Source organism: Pimephales promelas, chromosome 20 (assembly GCF_988280905.1).
Source record: "Pimephales promelas chromosome 20, fPimPro1.hap1.1, whole genome shotgun sequence".
Lineage (NCBI taxonomy): Eukaryota > Metazoa > Chordata > Actinopteri > Cypriniformes > Leuciscidae > Pimephales > Pimephales promelas.
The window spans coordinates 11,175,349-11,190,253 of NC_142788.1; the positions used below are offsets into that span (position 1 = coordinate 11,175,349).

At 37.3% G+C, this 14,905-nt stretch overlaps 1 protein-coding gene across 1 annotated transcript in view; it reads left to right on the forward strand.

The window, feature by feature from the left end:
- The window catches only part of samd10b (sterile alpha motif domain containing 10b), an 86,753-nt gene extending 72,726 nt beyond the window's left edge, over positions 1–14,027 (forward strand). Inside the window, exons 4-5 of the mRNA XM_089124439.1 lie at positions 322–462; positions 11,956–14,027. Of these exons, the coding sequence (XP_088980565.1) occupies positions 322–462; positions 11,956–11,978 (164 nt within the window). The 3' untranslated portion in view covers positions 11,979–14,027. The remainder of the gene's footprint in view (positions 1–321; positions 463–11,955) is intronic.
- The last annotated feature ends 878 nt before the right edge of the window (positions 14,028–14,905 follow it).

A 14,905-nucleotide genomic window follows, 5' to 3' on the forward strand; every position in this document is an offset into this window, starting at 1 on the left:
TATAACAAAATGTCCTGGAATTGCTTTATGCACAAATGATATATTGGCCAAGTTTCGGTGTTTTAGAAGCAGCAGAGCTAAAACTGTACAGCAGGAAGAGAAAGTCTTATTACATGTCTGGTTTTCTCAAAGACTTTTTCTCTGGTTGGCTTGTTCTGTTTGCAAGATCTGTGACATTAATTTGATGGCTTGAGGATTTAAAGAAATGTAAACCAATTCTATCGATCAAATTTTCTCCAGATATAATCCTTTTCTGTTCCATCTAGCTATTTTACGAAGCTGGCATTGACTTTGCAAACTGTCACTCACACACTTTTTCAGGTCGTGCCCTGTTGCGGTTGAATGGAGAGAAGCTGGAGAGGATGGGTATAATCCAGGAGACACTGAGACAGGAGGTCCTGCAGCAGGTCCTACAGCTACAGGTCAGAGAGGAGGTGCGCAACCTACAGCTGCTCAGCAGAGGTGAGACCCCCAACTCCTGGAGCACACACAACATGAACAACACCACTGCAGTTGACAAGGGCGCTCTTATGAGATACAGACTCATTCAAAGGTTGCATGAAGCACAACTTCCCAAACAATAATAATGCATTTTATTTATAGTGTGCACTTCCAACAAGCACAAGTGGATTCAGAGAACAGAGAGAGAGATTGTTTTACTAAAAGTATATATAATTATATTATATTATATTATATTATATTATATTATATTATATTATATTATATTAATCACTCTTCAGAGGAAGTGAATGAGAGGTGCAACTACACTGTAAAAAAATATTGTTGGTTTAACTTAAAAAATTAAGTAACCTGGTTGCCTTAAAATTTTAAGTTAATTGAAATGGAAAAATTTAGTTAATACAATGAAGGAGATTGATTTAATCATCAGAAACTCAAAATATTATGTTATCTGAACCAGATAAATTATTATAAATTAAGTTGAGATGTTGTGATTACAAAAATGTTGTGATTACAAATCATGAAAATATTTTTTTTTTACAATGTATAAAAATTGTGTTATAACAACTTGACTAACAAAATTATAGGTTATATATATTGGCATAGATTGTGTTGGACTTTTTTTCAATAAGACCATTTTAATTAGACTGATTTTTTTTTTTACAGTATATAAGTAGATTTTTTATTTTATTTCATTTAATGCTTGTTTAGGGTTTTTTAAAGTAATAAATGAATTACAAACCATTCACATATATAATATAATCTAATATAATCTAATATAATATAATATAATCTAATATAATATAATATAATATAATATAATATAATATAATATAATATAACATAACATAATATAATATAATATGTAATTAGTGCCGTCAAATCGATTAATCACGATTAGCCACATCAAACATAAAATTATTTGTTTACATGATATATATGTGCATGTACAGTATATTATTATATTTTGTATATACCTGTACACACAGACACATAAGTAATATATTGTAAATATATATATGAAGAGTTCAGATGCAAATGCAAAAGTTGAAATTTTCTTCTAGAATGATCATTTTTATCAAGCTTGTATATTTAAGTTCAGTGATTTCACTTAAATGACAATGCAGATTACCTATTAATTGTCATTTAAGTGAAATTACTGAACTTAAATACACAAGCTTGATAAAAATTTTGACTTATGGGCTTTTGCATCAGAACTCTTCAGATACTGTATACACGCACATTTTTGTTTGATGTGATTAATCGTGATTAATGGTTTTGACGACACTAATTAATTATAATAATAGAATAGAATAGAATTGAAATCAGCCAACCAAATTCAAAGACCAGAAGTAACTGTTGTAATAGTATCCCATTAGTTAATGCATTCATTAACATTAACAAACAATGAGCAATACATTTTTTACAGTATGTATTAAACTTTGTTTTAATTAAACTTTGTTTTAATTAAACTTAACATTAAGAAATGCTTTAGAAGTATTTTTTATCATCAGTTCCAACCCGATCTCACGGCAATTCGTACAAATTTTACGGGGTGGCTAATTCGTATAACAATTCGTACAACCTCACTCGTACGAATTAGTACGTTTTTTGCTAAATCGTACATATTTTACGAGTTGGCCAATTCGTACGAATGACGTACCCCTGACCCCGCCCCTAAACCTACCCATCACGTAGGTTTAGACAAATTGTACTAATTCGTACAAGTGAGGTCGTATGAATTAGCCACTTTTTAATCACTCGTCTGATTTCGTTAGAATTGGTCGTGAGATCGTGAGCCAGTTCATGTTAACCAACGTCGTGAACTGATGTCAACAAATGGACCCTTGCTAAATTTGCTACCAACATAACCTGCTGTATATCCATGTTTTATTCGGCATTGAGTCTTTTGGGATTCAAGTCTTTTTTGGGATACAAAACCTCTAATTTTCTCTTCGTTTGAAGCTCACTTAAATACAACTTTCAAAGTTTCAAAGGACAACCCGCAGTTAAAGTCACGGAGTATCAGGGTCTCCTCGGAGTGAGACGCGTCCTCAGAACTCCCTCCTCAGCAAGTGTCAAACCCCAGTGTACCCCACATTAACAAGGAGAGGGAATTAGAGGCCACTTAATCGCTGTGTCAGGGAAATCTACCAACAGCTTAGGGGGCAAATTTAATTTAACAGTTCACCAAGTCCTGGCCTCCGTGCGGTGATAAAGGAATAATTGAGCCACCCAATGGGAAAATCCTCACCTGAGGTTCAGACAGAGGACTTGTGTGAGAGTTCAAACCTCAAGGTGAAGGGTGTTGGAGAGAGGAGGACAGTCGAATACAAGTCCCGCCAAAGCTGATTAGTTAGTTTCTGATAGTTGACATCACCTGTCAGTGCGAGTTACATCTGTCTCCTGGGCACCGTTGGGCTGGCATGGCTGGAGGACACAGCTTGTGCGAGTTTATTCTTAGACACGTCTCTCAGCCAGCAGGGTTTCCAGTGTCTAAAGAGAGGCCGTCTATAGCGGCCTGTCATTTTTGATTTAGTGGGCTTGAATTGAAATATGAAATATTGATCGGGTGAAAAACTAGACAACCACTCTGGCCATAAAAGTGTCTTGATCTACGTTTTGGATGATGTTGATGTAAATTAACTGAAGGGGCAAGTGTTTTTGGTGTTGATGTCAGAGGTTTTGTGCTTCTTAATTCTTGGGAATTAATGATATACTGTAGTTCAACCCAAAATGGCCGTCATGTCATTCCAAACCTGTATGACATTCTATTAGCAAATTCTCGAATGGTGTGAGTTTTAAAGGGATAGTTCACTTTGAAATTATTTTTTGGTATGTTTTAGCTTACCTCAAGGGCATCCAAGATGTAGGTGTCTTTGTTTTTATATTTTTAGGTCAAACCGTACGTGTCAGTCATATAATGAAGGTCTATGGTCACCGACTCAAAGAGCATGCACAGAGAAGTCCAAATTAAACATGATTTAATGACTCGTAAATGTAAGTGCACATTGATGGCCTAAGACACGAAACGAGCGGTTTGTGTGAGAAAACGAACAGTATTTATATCGTTTTTACCTCTTGTAGCCACAGCCACGTCCAAGTGATCTGAGGACACGGGCGCTTCGGTCTGTGCAAGCGCCGGAAGTGATCTCTAACCAATGAAATGTGATTTTCATACCCATGATGTAAACATGTTCAGTATGCTTTAAAGGGGACATATCATGCAAAATCCACTTTTTTAGCCCTTAAATGCATTTTGTTGTATATTTGGAGTGTTTATAAGTACAGAAAAGATGAAATTATTCTCTTCAGGTGCTTCGTTTATATCTTTATATTCTGTTTTGGTCATATTTTTCAACCTGTTCAGATTTTTCTGTTGTCTATGACGTTTTTTGAGCAAGTGCGTCACCGTATTTGCAGCGGAACTGCCAAATAAGGACATTGACTACCGGTCCAAAACTTCGAGCAATCCGCCATTATTATTTCTCGCTCCGATTTTGTAGTCCGAGCTCAATGATGCAGAAGTTATGAGAGGGCAAGTCAAAATGTTCGTTTTTTGGATGTACGTTAGTGACCTGAAGCACTTCAAGGATTCCCACTTCAACAACCTCCGCCAGTATACAGAAGGGTTTGCCGATTGACTTCGTCTGAATGAGAGGTAAATTCCTTCTATCTTTGGAGACGACGAACAGAGCATTTCGATTAGCTGTAAATATCGTTAATAAAAATAAAGTACTTTACTTTCTTAAAACATGGTGGTCATGGTTTAGCAGTACCTTTGTCTTTCTTTGTTTTTGTTTTGAAGTAACGTTACACGTCTGCAGTATTATTGTTCTTGAGTTTCACCAATGGTCATTTAGCTGCGTTGTTTCTAAACGCATCATATTGTCAATACAGATTTTTTTTTTGTGGTAAGATTAGACCGTAGTCATTTATCTTGTCAGTTTGCTTGTTTTAACAATAGAAATAGTCGACTTTCACTAATAACACAAAACTGTTAACTCACATTGTCGTGGTTCGTCGTCGTCTTTATCAACTCGCTCGCTCTGGCTCGAATATGTAAGGCTTGAAGGACAAGTCTTCTGTTGTTGACATTTTATTAAAGTGTGAATAAAAATGTTATTTGAAGGTATCGTATATAATCGCATATCTCTAATCAAACTACAACAATAATGGCCGAACGGGGGAGTTGAACTGACCGTGAACTCAGCGACCTGGAGAGCGGGCGGGGTGTGACGCATCTCCTTTTTATTTAAAGGGGACGCATTGAAACCGGTCGCTCAAAGACACACATCAGAAAAGGGGTAGAAAAGGGGCTTGTGGAGCTATAATAATGAGGAATTCAGACCCAAGCATTGCAGTTATGTTTTATATAGACCACAACGGTATGATTTATATGTAAAAATGAATGATTTAAAAGCATAATATGTACCCTTTAAATGCACTGTGGTCATCTTTTCGGAGCAATTGATGTGGAACATTTTGCTCAACTTATTGATATATATATATATATACACTGTAAAAAATATTTTCAAGATTTGTTATCACAACATATTTTCTTTTGTCAAATCAACTTTATAATAATTTATTTAGTTGAGATAACTTATTATTTTGAGTTTCTGATGGTTACATTAATCTCCTTCATTGTATTAACTCACTTTTTCCAGTTAAATCAACTTAAAATTTTAAGGCAACCCTGGTTACTTACTTTTTTTAAGTTAAACCAACAATATTTTTTTACAGTGTAGTAATCACAACATTTTTTTCTTTTGTCAAATCAACTTAAATAATTTATTTAGTTCAGATAACATATAATTTTGAGTTTCTGATGATTAAATTAACCTCCTTCATTGTATTGACTCACTTTTTCCAGTTCAATGAACTTAAAATTTTAAGGCAACCAGGTTACTTACTTCTTTAAGTTAAACCATCAATATTTTTTTTTACAGTGTATATATATCAGTAAGGGGACTGGCTTTCTGTCCCCTGCCCATGATTTAGCATTATTTATGATCGACATGGACTTATCTTGCTCTCTCTGTTAAAGCTCATAACACTCACATGAGTGATTCGGAGGCTTAGATTGACCTTTCAGTCCAATTGCTATCTGTTATTTATCCTCTGAAATGTTACCTCTGTACTCTTCTAAATTGCTTTGTTCTTTTGGTTTCAAGTAAGGCCAAGCAATTCAGCCCTCTTCATCCCTCGCCGAACCATCCTCCCTTCCTCACACCGAAGCAATTTAGCCGAGAGCGAGGCAGATTCTCCCAACACTATAATTGCTGTTTCTTTTGAAACACTAAACCTTATTACCTCTTCTCCAAATTACCAACCAATCGCCCCACTGTATTAGGCTTTAAACATCTCACACAAAGAGAAACACATGTGATCCACTGCTTCATCATAGCAAACAAAGCAATCATTTGTTCCTGTTAACAAAGCAAGTCTCATTGTCGTGTTTGAGATGTCACTCGCTGCCTTTGGGACTCCTCATGTGTATTTAAACACTAATATTGCATAGACGTTTTTTTTTTTCCTGAAAAGGGTTCGTACATATTAATGCATGATGTTTTCATGAATCTTTTACGTGCGTTTGTCATGCACTTTGCTTGTGTGCCATTTAGGAGAACTGTAAAATCGAAAGGCTTTAATGTTTCATTTCATACCAGGGAATGAAGATCTGGGAATAGTCATTGTACTACTTTCAAGATATTTTTAAATGCAATAGGAAATGTACAATTGTTTATGGTTAAACCGGATAGATTTTGTGATGCACAGTGAAATGATAAGTCTTCAACAAACCAATTAAATGTTGATGTTGCAATCACTGTGAACCTGACGGGAAGTCTTTGGAAGAGAGTGACCCACACAAACTCATCCGCATCTTGTCTCTTCCACATGCCTGTTTCCATCAAGAGATCCTGAGGCCATTCCCAACATCTGCTACAAGCTTCTCTATCCACATTTTCAGCTTGTTTCTTAAAAAAAAAAAACAAAAAAAAAAAACATTTAGACAAAAACAAAACTCTGTCATTATTTATGAAAGACAAAAACAAAACTCTGTCATTATTTATGAAAGCTCTGGGTTATTTCAAAATGACTGTTTCTATGGAACAGCATTTCAATATATCAAATAAATATAAATAACATATATATATATATACACTCACCTAAAGGATTATTAGGAACACCTGATCAATTTCTCATCCAATCACATGGCAGTTCCTTCAATGCATTTAGGGGTGTGGTCCTGGTCAAGACAATCTCCTGAACTCCAAACTGAATGTCAGAATGGGAAAGAAAGGTGATTTAAGCAATTTTGAGCGTGGCATGGTTGTTGGTGCCAGACGGGCCGGTCTGAGTATTTCACAATCTGCTCAGTTACTGGGATTTTCACGCACAACCATTTCTAGGGTTTACAAAGAATGGTGTGAAAAGGGAAAAACATCCAGTATGTGGGCGAAAATGCCTTGTTGATGCTAGAGGTCAGAGGAGAATGGGCCGACTGATTCAAGCTGATAGAAGAGCAACTTTGACTGAAATAACCACTCGTTACAACCAAGGTATGCAGCAAAGCATTTGTGAAGCCACAACACACACAACCTTGAGGCGGATGGGCTACAACAGCAGAAGACCCCACCGGGTACCACTCATCTCCACTACAAATAGGAAAAAGAGGCTACAATTTGCAAGAGCTCACCAAAATTGGACAGTTGAAGACTGGAAAAATGTTGCCTGGTCTGATGAGTCTCGATTTCTGTTGAGACATTCAGATGGTAGAGTCAGAATTTGGCGTAAACAGAAAGAGAACATGGATCCATCATGCCTTGTTACCACTGTGCAGGCTGGTGGTGGTGGTGTAATGGTGTGGGGGATGTTTGCTTGGCACACTTTAGGCCCTTTAGTGCCAATTGGGCATCGTTTAAATGCCACGGCCTACCTGAGCATTGTTTCTGACCATGTCCATCCCTTTATAGCCGCCATGTACCCATCCTCTGATGGCTACTTCCAGCAGGATAATGCACCATGTCACAAAGCTCGAATCACTTCAAATTGGTTTCTTGAGTTCACAATGAGTTCACTGTACTAAAATGACTCACAGTCACCAGATCTCAACCCAATAGAGCATCTTTGGGATGTTGTAGAACGGGAGCTTCGTGCCCTGGATGTGCATCCCACAAATCTCCATCAACAGGAAGATGCTATCCTATCAATATGGGCCAACATTTCTAAAGAATGCTTTCAGCACCTTGTTGAATCAATGCCACGTAGAATTAAGGCAGTTCTGAAGGCGAAAGGGGGTCAAACACAGTATTAGTATGGTGTTTCTAATAATTCTTTAGGTGAGTGTAAACCTTTATTTTATAGTTTCGTTGTTTCAGTGTAATTGTACATTTACGTACTGAGTGATAATCATTAACTCCATGAGCTATAGGATTAGAGTTTGTTTAAGGGTTAGTTATATGTATGTTATTATGTGTAATTAATAGTTATTACTACAGTAAATTCATGTGTAACAAAGACACAGTCAAATATAGTGTTACCTGAAATAAATATAGGCCTGGTTTCACAAACAGGGCTTAGATTAAGCCAGGACTAAGCCTTAGTTAAATCAAGATATTTAAATAGCTACTGCTACATGCTACTGAAAAAAAAAATACTTTTCTACTGAAATCAGGTTTGGAAGTAGTGGGTCGGTATCTTAACTCCTCCGCTTCTCCCTTTCTCTGCTCTCTCTCTCTCTTTGCATTGTAAATGTTATCAGATGGACGTCAGTAATCAGGTGTCTTCACCAGAGACAGTGCTGCAGATGACACACATTCACCAATCATCCTGACTTTCAGCAGCTCTGGCACTGTGTCATTTGATGTCACGGCAGCACAAGCCATTCCACCTGTTCCTTTCCTCAAATGTGTTTGTCTCTGATTGTCCATTGTTGAATTGGTCGTTCCATCGTACTTTTATATTTTTTTTAACTTTCATTTTCATTCTTTCTCGTCAGTTTGAACAAGACTATCATTGATTGCCCAGGCCCGGAAGAAACGCATCTCTAAATTGCAATCAGATTTTTTTTTATTTTTTTTTACAATCCCTACAAACTGATTGCATTTCAAAAAAAAAAAAAGAAAGAAATAATGAAATAAATCATGCCGTGTTTCCTGTCAGCTGCTACAGTTATAATGTATTCTGATGTGATCTCATTTTTTCTAGTCTTTTTTGTTTCTGCCCTTGATAAAAAGATCCTTCGTGCATTTTTCTCTGATAACACTCTCTGCTGGTGACAGATAAGAAATACAGCAAACGATGATGTTCTTGAGAATTATGTTAATTGCTACCGTTAGACAACCTCCACTCAAACAACATCTGGCTCACTTCCAGTGTGAATGACGGCTTGCTGCACATCTGAAGGTTGAACAATATTTGTGCAAATCCAAATCCATTTTTTTTTTTGCTCTTCTTTAAAATCTATTGAGACAAATGGCAGCCTGTTTTCTAATGCAGCAAGTCCAATCCTGTACTTGGGGAGTTTACTCAATGCATTTGCATCCCAAGGCGTCATATACTGACGCTTTTAGCCAATGCGTATACATCCAACGCACATGGCACCCTTTAGCGTCAATATAACACGCTTCGGTTTAGGTGTGGGGTAGGGTTAGGGTTAGACCACTAGGAGGCGCCTTCTGCCCCATATATATCTGCGTCTCATATTGACGCTAAAGGGTGCCATGTGCGTTGGATGTATACGCATTGGCAAAAAGCATCAGTATATGACGCCTTGGAATGAGATCGGGCTGGTTTACTACATAGGGAGCTGGTTATGTGATGCAAATGTCAAAATGTATCTTGCACGAAAAAAGTTGTTGGTGTTTTACGGTTCATTTCAGCTGGAAACCGCAGGGAATTCTATGTATAGGTAAGAGTTTTGCAAAAATGTAGGTACAGGCGTCTTTTCCCAATGAGCTTATGTTGGAAGGAATGGAAGTCTGTTAAACGTAAATTCGGTTAAATGAGACAGAAACCATTTTTAAGGTAATTTTAGCAAAAGCAGCAATACAGATACCACTCAGATACCATTGTTGTCAGATATTGCAGTACATGTGATCTGAAGTATGTTATTGAAACATAATTTTGTCAGATAGATATTAGCTGTATTTGTATTATTAGCACTTTTGATGAAATGAAACTTGAAATCCTTTGGGACTCTTTTGTTTTGATTTGGTGGAATCAAACTGGCCAAGTCACATGATTTCAGAAAATTGAAGTCATTGAAATTTCAGTGGTTTGATACTAGAGGTTGTTGATCTCAAGGTAAAGCCTTGACCCTTGAATGTTTTGCCAGTCATTATTACATATTAGTCCTGTCGCGATAATATAAAACTCTCCTGGTATTGGAGTAATAATTACAGAAGAATAAAATTAAGCACATTTTGTTAACTTTTGGAGCTTGAAAGGGTTCAGTGTGAGCTGATGTTTTATACTATCATCACTGTCCTCGTCAGAGCTCATTTCCCAGTACATTCAGCATCTGGCTCATATCGCCATTTCAAACAAATTCTCAAAACTATCATTTTCAACTTCTTCAAAATCAATCTTCTTCTTGATCAATCATCAAGTGACAGTGACACTTATATTTGACTGCATTCGGTGCTTGCTCTGCAGTAAATCAGCAAAGCTTTGCTGATGATTCTTCCTATTCTTTTGTTTTCTGACTATGAATGAAGCGTCACTTTATCATTGTGTATCAGACATTTTCTCTTGTTATATTGTTTATGAATTGATTGAGGAATACTAGGAAGGTTGATGTCTAAATTTAAAAAAATGAATGTGGAGGAGGGTAGTAAATGACGTCCCGGGTCACTAAAAACCTGAGGTATGCTTTTAAGGGTTAACCATATTCAAGTGGTTTGTCCTGGTATGTGTCTTAAATGCCACAGAGCTATTGGTTCAATTGATTAAGAGTTTCAAAAAGCTCAGTTTCTCCCATCACTATTTTGTATGGCCTATTGTCTACAAATAAAATGGCTGCCTGCCAAGTGAACCCTCATACCTTTACAAACCTGTATGGCTTTCTCTCTTTTTCTGTGAAACATAAAGGAGTTTTGGTTATCATTGACCTCAATTGTGTTCAAATTCTTCAAAACATTTTTTATGTTCCACAGAAGAAAGAAGTCATACAGGTTAGGAAGACATCAGGGTGAGTAAATGAGCTGGGTGAACTATCCCTATAATGCCTGGTTTAGATTACACGATTTTTTTTTTTTGTCTGTCACGATAGTCACTGTGTCAGATTACGCAAAATCTTGTCGTGTCGTGGACAATGTCACATGTCAGACTACACGTTGCTTCCTGACCAGTCGTGATGTCATCTAGAAGGCGAAACTAGTAGCGAGTGACTTGCGGAAACGAACGTAAACAAACAATGGATGAAGCGGTGAGTGTTGTATTGGCTGTCTGTGTTCAGAAAAAAGTAAAAAAAGAAAGAAAACCCGACAATGGACGCGTTCCTGGATTGCTCAAAGAGGACAGTATGGGCTGTCAATCCTTCAAAGAGAACTTGAGGTAATATACTTTTAGTTTTAATGCTAGCACCATCATCTCTCTTTCGTTTCGCCCTTTTTTGAAAGTTGTGTACGGAAAAGCTTGTGCTCCTATCGGTCAACCTCATACGTGTGACAGAACCCGTCGTGGACGACCGTTAAAAAAATTAAACATGCCAGTCTTTTTGTCGTGAATCATCGCCGACGCGACGTACGTAGGTTGTCGCCCACTATGACACACTATACGAGATGATACGATCGAATCTTGCGTCCCGACGCCCGTTGTCGTTTACGAATCCCCACGACACCCTACATCAAAGGGATCATGCCAAAATCAGGCTAAAATCGTGTAATCTGAACCAGGCATAAGGAGACTATAAAGAGGCTAAAATTTTGCTCACACAGATATTAGTTAAATTAGTTTTTGTTTTCATTAGATTTGACATTTTTTAAATGAAACTCTTATACATGCTCCCTTGGGATTGTGGACAAATAAAGGTATATTAAAATAAAGGTTATTTATTAGCATCAATGATTCCATGAAGAACCTTCAAAATCCATATTTAGTGGTTCTAGTGGAAAAAGGTTCTTTAGATTGATGTTCTACACAAAAAATAGCTTTTTTGGGAAGTCTACTCACTGAAAGGTTCTTCAATTGCCATTTTTAAGAGTGTAGCTTTAGTAACAGCCTTCCCATCTGAAATGTGGACATCATACAAGGTTATATATGGAGGTGTTTTTAAGGCTTTGAATGTCTCCCTGATAACACGTACATTAGTTGGGAAAAAGGAGGTCCAGAGGGATATTTTAGATGAGAAGGTAAAGTTTGACACAGTGAGTAAATCTAACATCAGAGGTTCTGTGATGCACATCCCTTTTCTACATGTTATTTCCTGCAATCACATGAATAATGTATGCTCTTTTTCATTCTCCGGTCTCTTTTCTCTCTTTACAGCTTCCTTCGGCAACATTTCTTAGCTCACTATCCTTTTGGCAGCTCTCTCGTCTTCCCGGCGGATACAAGAGGCCTTGTTCCTGCTACAGACAGACTGCCAGAGAGAGCGAGAGAGAATCTGCCTGGCGGTGGAGCTGTAGAGGAGACTGTTAACTCCAGGCCAATTTAACAGACAGGACCGTCTTTTTATGCAAAACTGGATGGGGTTTCAAAGACTCAAAAGGACAAAGTCGGACTCTAAAACTGTAATATAGTGATACGATTCAAGTCTCACCTCATCTAACCTAGACAACCAAGCAGAGCTCTGTCAGACAAGAGTAAGGACGTGGATTGGATCAATGCTTCTCAAGAAGTTGATCTCAGATCCAAATCTCAGATCATGTTACGGGAGCAACACCTCTTGATTTCCAGAGGTTTAAAGTGTTCAGATGTCTGATAGCCCTGCTCTTTTGACCCACCACTTGCTCAGAATGGATGTAGACGCAGTGCTGAATAAATGCTGTTTCTGGAAGTGTGGGAACAACAGACAATTCCTCCTCCTACCTCTCACAATAGATTGTACCATTCCATTTGCAGATGTAAGAAAGAGAATTATATGTAGAATAGGGCATGAAGTTTGATTACCCAACATTTCCCCATTCCTGACTTCTACACAACAGACTAAAGGGACGTTCACACTGACAAAAACAATGACTACATGATCTGAAACTGGATATTAATGTCAGTTTGTTTAAAATGAACATTGAATGTTAATTATATCAGATGTGCACACTTAAAAACCAACCACCGTTTTATTTCCTTCTCAGGATGTTCTATTGCTTTCTATGTTGTTCCTGCTGTTACCTTCATCAATGCACTAATTTATATTTTTGATTTCAGTGTCATTTTGAAATTTTGCACACTCAATGTAGATGTTCAGGTTTTCTCCTGATATATCAAGTAATCTGAATATGAATATACCTTTACTCTAGTAGTTAGTTACAGTATGTGTCTAGATCATTGTCACACTCGTAGAAGTCCCAGTTGTCCTCCTTTACAAAGCAATAATGTAAGGCGCTGCCACATCTCTGCATGGATAGACCTGTTTTTAGAGTAGCTACCTTACAATCAGAATCTTTAGGTCTGCATCATACTCTACGCAATCAAATGCTTATATATTCTAGCTCAATTTGGTGTCTTGTTCCAAGATGAAGCAATTCGTATATTCAGTTTTTTTTTTCTTTCAGATTTAACTATTGTAAAGACAGAGCAGTAGATTGAAGAGAACACCAAATAGTTGTTGGGTTTCATTGTTTAGGTCATTGTGCTATTGGGATATTTAACCAACATGGCAGTTGTGTTTCCCAACTTACTAAATCCAAAAGTCAACTTTTAATGATTGAAATGTGTGTGAACTAGCCTTTTGAGTAATGGGGTTTGTTATCGTCAAGAATGCAAGAAGTGTTAAGTATTTTCTATATTTCTTCTGGTATGATAAATGACCTTTTTTGGAGAGAATATACTGCAATTCTTTCCATTTTGTGATTTTGCCATTAGTTAGGCAAAATCTGACCTGAACGCTCCACTGAACTTCACTGTGATGCAGTAGCATGTTTGTTTAGGAGGCTTGAATGTTTGTCTGTGTTTAGAGAACAGGGCTGAGTTACAGTAAAATGTCATTTTCACAAAGCAGTTGGAATCTCTGAGTGATTATCTGATGCTCATGACACCAGTCATTGTTCAGTGCTTTTTCACAATGTACTCAAAGCTGACGGAAATCTGGCCAGTTGACACAAACCAGTTCAGTCTATCCAGGTTAAAAGTGAGACTGACAGGCCGGAATTCTCTCTGAAATTGTTTAGACATAATAAAAGATGGTTCGCCAGAGTGTTTTGCTGATTCCTGCATCCTGACACACAAGCAATTTTTTCTTTCCAGACAAGTAATGGGTTTCTTTTCAATCTTGTTATGCAAAAATGAGGGAAATGAACATCGGTTATGTAATGACCTGCTACCAACATGATTATACAAGACATGGTGTGGCAAAGGCAGATGTATATGTGTGTTTTGGAATAAAGTTTTAAAAAAATAAATATTTTTCATATGGAAATGTTCTCTTTCACAATTGATTGAAACAATTGTAGTATGGTCATCCAAATGCAAAGTTAACTTTGTTAAATAAAAAAAATAAAAAAAAATTAAAAAAAAATATATATATATATATATATATACATCTACATTTTAAATCTAAACATAAATCTTAAATATAAATGTATACTACTGTTCAAAATTTAAAAACATGTTTTGGATGTCTCTAGACAAGAAGGCTACATTTCTTCGATTGAGTCATTAATCGTCTGATTTTCCCTGTTTTGTCTTAGTTTGAGTTTTCCTTTGTTTGTTGTCATGGTTTTTGATTTGGCCTCATGTTCTTTAATCCCAATTTGTTTCAGCTTATGTTTGGTTCTCGTCTGTATTATGTTGGGATGCTTTATCTCCTGCTCTTTCATGTTCCCCAGTGTGTTTTTTGTTTTGGTCTTTTGTGAATAAAATTGACTGTTGCAAATAGATACTGCTTCCACTCTCCCTTCCAGCATCCAGCAGTGAGAAACTGACACAATTTGATGGATCTAGCAGCAGGAGGGATCCTCCATCTCTCACATGGGGATCACTTCCTCGAGGACCACACTCAGAGTTTCTTATAGATCTGGCTCACCTCATTCGTTACCCTGACGACAGCCTCCATGTTTTTCTGAGCAGGACTCAATGCCCAGACGAAAACTCGTCCCCATGTGGAATGGGTGCTTTTTCACTGTGGATCCCCCTCCACCATATGTGAGAGAGAGGAGGGCCCCAACCCTACAGCACCCAAACCAGTCCCCACTTATCTTTCAGAGCCCATCCAGTCCCAATCCATGCCCGCCATGGACCCAAAAACAGAGCACATGCCTGCCACTGACCTAGTACTAGA